General features: G+C 58.8%; 2 protein-coding genes across 4 annotated transcripts; both read left to right on the top strand.

Moving 5' to 3' along the window:
- On the top strand, positions 1 to 2,442 carry Uba52 (ubiquitin A-52 residue ribosomal protein fusion product 1). 2 transcript variants are annotated; one of them, XM_005086128.4, is made up of 4 exons: positions 1 to 148; positions 767 to 880; positions 989 to 1,075; positions 2,184 to 2,442. In XM_005086128.4, exons 2-4 carry the CDS (start codon positions 778 to 780, stop codon positions 2,378 to 2,380), a joined length of 387 nt encoding a protein of 128 aa, XP_005086185.1. In that variant the 5' UTR covers positions 1 to 148; positions 767 to 777; the 3' UTR covers positions 2,381 to 2,442. The 2 variants fall into 2 exon arrangements, with proteins under 2 accessions (XP_005086185.1, XP_005086186.1); XM_005086129.4 differs by having other exon boundaries at positions 6 to 148; positions 770 to 880.
- A 735-nt stretch (positions 2,443 to 3,177) lies between these two features.
- Positions 3,178 to 6,103, top strand: Rex1bd (required for excision 1-B domain containing). 2 transcript variants are annotated; one of them, XM_013125260.3, is made up of 5 exons: positions 3,178 to 3,534; positions 3,618 to 3,700; positions 4,482 to 4,686; positions 5,355 to 5,434; positions 5,871 to 6,103. In XM_013125260.3, the coding sequence occupies exons 1-5, from the start codon at positions 3,385 to 3,387 to the stop codon at positions 5,887 to 5,889; spliced, it is 537 nt and encodes a 178-aa protein (XP_012980714.2). In that variant the 5' UTR covers positions 3,178 to 3,384; the 3' UTR covers positions 5,890 to 6,103. The 2 variants fall into 2 exon arrangements, with proteins under 2 accessions (XP_012980714.2, XP_005086187.2); XM_005086130.4 differs by having other exon boundaries at positions 3,287 to 3,534; positions 5,890 to 6,103.
- The last annotated feature ends 17 nt before the right edge of the window (positions 6,104 to 6,120 follow it).

The raw sequence follows: 6,120 nt of genomic DNA, 5'->3' as shown, positions 1-6,120 counted from the left end.
TGGCGCCGGACGAAGCCTAGGGCGGGAACAACGTGAGGCGCGGATTGTGACGTCAACTCGCAGCGTGCTCAGTGCGCAGGCGCTCTGAGAGGAGACTGGGGGTTCCGGTTCCGCCGACCTCTTTCTCTTCAACGAGGCGGCCGAGCGGGTCGGTGGTGCCTGCGTCGCTGCTGGGCTCGTAGCGGGTTGGCCGGGGCGGAGACGCGGCGGGGACCGGCTTGGGGATGGGGTGGCTCGTGGGCGCCGCTCCCGCCTCGCGCGTGCCTGCCGGGGCTCGGCCGGGGACCAGGGCGGGCACGCGGCAGCCCAGCCCGGGAGCCGCAGGCGGATGGCCGGAGCTCGGGCCTGAGCTGCAGGGCGGCTCCTGGGCCAATCCAGGGGTGGGCCGGGCGTTTCGTCCCGATGTGGCTACAGACGGGCTTGAGGGCCAGCCTGTGCCATGGGTTAGTCTCGAAAAAAAGCCAAGCCGGCGTGGTGATGCACGGCTGCCTCCTCGGCGCCTGAGAAGTTAACGCTGAATCTAGCCTGCCTTCTCGGGAGGACAGCGCTTGCTGGTGGAGCTTGCGTTGGAGGATAGTGGCATGCCGTCCTCCCCGGGGGTGGTGACGGGGAAGCTTTAGGCTGCCTCAAAGGGCAGCGCTGAGCTTCGGTTCCCAGCAGGGCTGGGGGTTTCGGATGGCATTCGGCAGCCTCCGGGGGAAACATACTGGGCCTGCTCAGGCAGACACGGCCACACGTCACCGATGGGTCTCTTTCCTCTGCTTAGCAGACGCCAACATGCAGATCTTTGTGAAGACCTTGACGGGCAAGACCATCACTCTTGAGGTCGAGCCCAGTGACACCATCGAGAATGTCAAGGCCAAGATCCAAGATAAGGAAGGTTGGTTGGGTTGCCGGGCTCCGCCGTGTGGGTAGGGGTATTGGTGGGAGTGCTTTCCCAGCTCCTACAGGAAGGAGCTGCCGCCAATCTGGCTTCTCCTGTGCACAGGCATTCCACCTGACCAGCAGAGACTGATATTTGCCGGCAAGCAGCTGGAGGATGGCCGCACCCTGTCGGACTACAACATCCAGAAAGGTAAGGGCTGGAGCAGCCTGGCTGTTTGGCACTTGGGCGGAGGACTTGAGTGGTGTCGCTTTTCTCTAGCAACACGGGAAGAAAAGCGGTAAGGGGCAGGCTCCAGAAGTGGCGTCCAGTGGCATGCCTTGTCCTTTACCTTTATATTTGCCTTGTGTGGGTTTTCTTTTGTTTGTTTTTAGTTTTACAAGACAGGGTTTCCCTGTGGCTTTGGAGCCTGTCCTGGATTGTGTGGGTAGCCTGGGGTTGCAGGTTTGAGGCATGGTGCCTGAAGCTTGTTTTTTTTGTGTGTGTGTGTGTGTTTTTTTTTTTTTTAAGATTTATTTATTACATATACAGTGTTCTGCCTACATGCCAGAAGAGGACACCAGATTGAATTGTAGATGGTTGTGAGCAACCATGTGGTTGCTGGGAATTGAACTCAGGACCCCTAGAAGAGCAGTCAGTGCTCTTAACCTCTGAGCCATCTCTCCAGCCCCGTGTGTTTGTTTTTGTTTTTTGTTTTTTTCGAGACAGTTGTTCTCTGTGACTTTGGAGGCTGTCCTGGAACTCTCTGTAGACCAGGCTGGCCTCGAACTCACAGAGATCCGCCTGCCTCCTGAGGGCTGGGATTAAAGGCGTGCGCCACCAACGCCCAGTTAAACAACCAAATCTTCTGTGTCCTTTTCTTTGCTTGAGAAGCCCTGACCTTGAACTCGCAGATCTGTCTGCCTCCTGAGCGCTGGGATTAAGGGCTGTGCTACCATCACATAGCAGGTCCTTTTGTCTTTGTTCCTGCTGACGCTCTGCCTGGCTGGCCCTGGCGTGTCAGGGTGCACCGTAGCACCCTGCTGGACTGCAGAGCCACCACAGCCCTTGATGCTTGTGACTCTGGTGTCTGGGGCAGGGCCTCCGGTACCTGGCTGGCCTCCGGACTGTTTTCTTGTTGGTTTGTTTGACCTTTGACCTGTGCTCCCACAGGACCAGAGTGTCAGTATTACAAAAGGGGAAGAAGTTGGTTTCCGTTCTTTGTGTATTAAGGAGTCTGGCCTGTGCCAGCAATGTGGGAGCCTCAGGGGTGCTGGGTGAGGTCCCTGGGCTTCGGGGCTCAGCTCTGTCTTCCTCCCAGAGTCCACCTTGCACCTGGTGCTTCGTCTTCGCGGGGGCATCATCGAGCCATCCCTTCGTCAGCTGGCCCAGAAGTACAACTGTGACAAGATGATCTGCCGCAAGTGCTACGCACGCCTGCACCCCCGTGCCGTCAATTGTCGCAAGAAGAAGTGCGGCCACACCAACAACCTGCGCCCCAAGAAGAAGGTCAAATAGAGCTGTGGCCACACCTGACCCTGGGGCCAAATAAAGTCCCCTTCCATCGACTGGAGCAGTAACTGGTGTCCGCGTGGCTGTTCTGTTGAGGGATGGGCTGGCAGGGGTTCCCAGTGTGCCGGGTGGCAGGCATGAGCTGCTGGCACACGTCTGCTGTGGCGGTGAGGGTTGTCCCTGGGCCGGGAAGGTGGGCAGTGCGTTATGCAGCCCTGTGAGGGAAGGGGTGGGGCTCAGTCCTGCAGTCTTGTGTGGACGCAGCAGCCAAGGAGCCGCAGCGTGGAGCCCCACTCCACCAGCTTCCTTGTTGCTCTATTCAGTCTGGCCGGGTATGGGATCATGGTTGGAGCCTGACCTCACCCAGCCCAGTGTTGTAGATGCCAGCTAACTTGCTGAGCCCACGGTGCAGAGCAACCTTCCTGTGTCAGGCGCAGTCCTGGGACTCCCCCTCCTCCCTGGTTTAGGATTCACAGGCCCACAACCCGGCTGATTCACATCAACCAGTGTAGCTGCCTTTGTAGTGCAAAGGGCTTTTATCCTCCACATCTTCGTTGATTAAATCGGGGTACCTTTGGCATTAAGGGTTCTGTGTGTTAGAACCTGTGTGCCAACAGCCTGCAGTCACCCGTGTGTGTGCCTCCGTCATCATAGTGACTTTTTAGTGGCTACCAAAGCCCTGTGACTTAACTGCATCTGCCCCAGAGTCCTTGCACAGACCCAGTTCACAGAAGGTCACCTATATTACAAAGGCTCATCTGGATCTCCTGGCAGTTGAGTTACAGACCTGTGGGCACTGGCATTGGGTCTGGTCCTGTACAAGCAACCGTACTTAGGTGCCAAGACATTGATCTATCTCCCAGCTACATTTCGTTACCATCACCCATTCAGAAATACTTTGGGTTTTAACTCCTGTGGCTTTACGCTACGATTGTGACTCTGACCTGCGCGTGTCGCCAGGGTCTGCGGATGCAGAGCCAAGGAATACAGCACACATTTCAAAGGTAGACATGCGTGCGCAACGGTCAGGGACCTCCCGGTCGGCAGGGGGTGCTGCGGCAGTTTCCAAACGCCCGCATTGCGCAGTCATGCTCACCGCCACGACCGACGTGCCGGCTGCTGTGGATGTCCCGGAGTCTCCGAAGCCAGCGTGGGCCTGGGTGAGCCCAGGCGCGGGCAGGACGGGTGTGGGGTGGCGGGGTGGGCTTTGGGGAGCCGGCTTCATGGACCCACGCCCTCATAGAGAGACGCCCCGATCGCCACGTTGGTACGGAGGATCCAGCAGCTGCAGAATGAACGCGCGCAGGCCTTCCGCCGCCTGGACCAGTAAGCCGGGCTGGAGGATGGGGCAGGGCCTGGGAGAGCTTGCCAGAGTAGGACCTGGGGTGTCCGCTCCGGGCCGGACTGTGAAGAGTTGGCTTGGGAGTGTGCCTGACTGGCAGGGCTGGGGACGTGGCTGGAGGACCGGGTTGGAGGAGGTAGAGAGGCCACGGAGGTCTGGTCCGCGACACTAGGGAGTGGCTTGGTGCAGCCCTGAGCAGGGCGTACTCGGAGGCATCGTCTCGGGCGGGCGGGACAGAGCCCTGGGTGGGTGGCTCTGTTTTGTTTTGTTTTCTTTTTTGGTTTTTTGGAGACAGGGTTTCTCTGTATTGGAGGCTGTCCTGGAACTCACTTTGTAGACCAGGATGGCCTCGAACTCACAGAGATCCACCTGCCTCCCAAGTGCTGGGATTAAAGGCGTGCGCCACCACTGCCCGGCTGTTTTTTTTGTTTGTTTGTTTGTTTGTTTTGTTTTGTTTTTTTGGGTGGCTCTGAAAACTCAAGGGAACTCGAGTCCACCTGGAAGAGTTGGGTGGAACTGGGGGCGTGGCCGGGAGTAGCAACGTAGAGCAGAACAGGACTGGGCTTGGGAGACGCAGGGTGTGGCCCGCAGCCGGAGCACCCCCTCTTCTCGGGAATGCAGACACTGGTCACTTCTAGGCTCTCTCCAGTCTGTGGGACTCTGGTTTGGCCCCTTTGAGTTGGGTGGATTTTCAAGGGGGCTGGAGCAGAGAACGTGGTCTGTGAGTCAGGGGCGTGAGCTCAGCATCCTCCCCGCCTGCCGCAGAGCTCACCGCCAGTACCTGCTCAGTGGCCAGCACCACGACTTTCCGCGTTATCGAAGTGTCGTGCACGAGGTGACCCAGGTCTTCGCCGCTGCCTCTCGGGAAGTACTGGCAGTGGAAGCGGAACTAGCGGGGCCTCGTGCGCAGCCGGTGCTTGCTCGCCATGTGCGCAGCCTGCAGGAGCTGGAACAGACGCGCCTGACCACCGTAAGACCACCACCTCTGTCCTTCGGGGCGGGGCATGGGCCACAGCCCATTCCGGGCCACCCAACCACTTCCTCCTGCAGCTACACATCTCAGTGCATTTGGGCCCTCTCCTGTTGTCTCCTGTTTGTCTGCAATTCCCTCCCAGATTCTGTGTAATTATCCCAGCCCTCTGGAAAGTTCCCCACATCATCCCGCCCACTGTGGCTGTCTCTCTCCACCTCTGGGTTATCACAAGCTACATCCCCCACAAATACCCTCAAACACAACCTCCGAGAAGAGGGGATGCGGGCCACACCCCGCTTCTCCCAAACCACGCCCCCAGTCACGGTCTGCTCTGTTTTGCACTACCTCCGAGGTCCTTGACCCAGATCCCAAGGCTCCACCTACCCTGACCTTACAGCCAGTCCTACCCACTGGAAGCCATGCTCACATTGCTTTGTCTGGGATCCATAGTACGACCCCCAAACCCTGCCTTGATATATTTCCATCCTGGAACTATGGTGCCCTGTCCAGACTCTGGCTCTTCCAAGCTATGTCCGTATTCTGTACTGCCCTTCCACAGGAGAAAAGCAACCCACACCCCACACACACTCCGCCTTCCCTCTGCTGCTCCATCAGCTGAGAGGGCAATGTGGCTTTTGCCATGTGACTCCCGTTTTCTCCTCCAGGTGGCGCTGCTGCAGGTGATGGAGACACCAGGAGTGTCAGAACAGGAGGACCCTGAAAAGTTGCACCAGCTGAGAATAAAGTGAGCCCTGTGGGCCCCTTAGCGTGACACCTTAGATTGGCACCGCTCGGCCGCGGTTATCGCAGCGCTGAGCCACGCTGCTGCCGAGGGCACCGGTCTGCACACTGGTGTCCTAGATGTATGCTTCCCGGGATGTTGTACGAACGTGGCCACAGCCACGCTGGCTCCTGTGTGAGCCCCTGCAGTTGTACCGCAGGCCTCCAGGCACAGGCAGGCATGCACACACATCCCAACCGCTTGGTGGCAAGCACCCCTCCCCCACCACAGCCTTTCCCATGAGCCCACTGTGACCCACCAAGCCACCCCGCCTCCTGGGCATGCTCCCAGGCTGGGCTTGAGGTTTGGCGGCAGGCAGGAGGGCCCGGGGCTTGCATTGAACCCCTCCCCGCTTGCTGTGCGGCTCAGCTAATTCACCCCATCTGGGTTTTATTTATAGTTTCCATCCGCTCTTGTAGGGTAATTAAAACCATGGAGGCGATCAGCGAGGTTCTGCAGGAACTCAGGTTTGATGCCGAGTCTGCAGAGTGAGGGCGGCTCCCCGGGGACCAGAGGAAGATGGGAAAGAGGCCCATGGCGTGCAGCCCAGCCCTGACCGCCAGCTGGCTGAGGTCGTGCCCCTCCAGGCTGCCCTCCAATGTGCCTCGCAAAATAAAGAGTCCTCCCTCTGCAGCTTTCCTGTCGTCTCT

The sequence above is a fragment of the Mesocricetus auratus genome, unplaced genomic scaffold (assembly GCF_017639785.1).
Source record: "Mesocricetus auratus isolate SY011 unplaced genomic scaffold, BCM_Maur_2.0 Super-Scaffold_6731, whole genome shotgun sequence".
Classification (NCBI taxonomy): Eukaryota; Metazoa; Chordata; class Mammalia; order Rodentia; family Cricetidae; genus Mesocricetus; species Mesocricetus auratus.
Note: the sequence above shows the minus strand (reverse complement) of the source record. Positions and strands in the feature narration are given on the sequence as shown.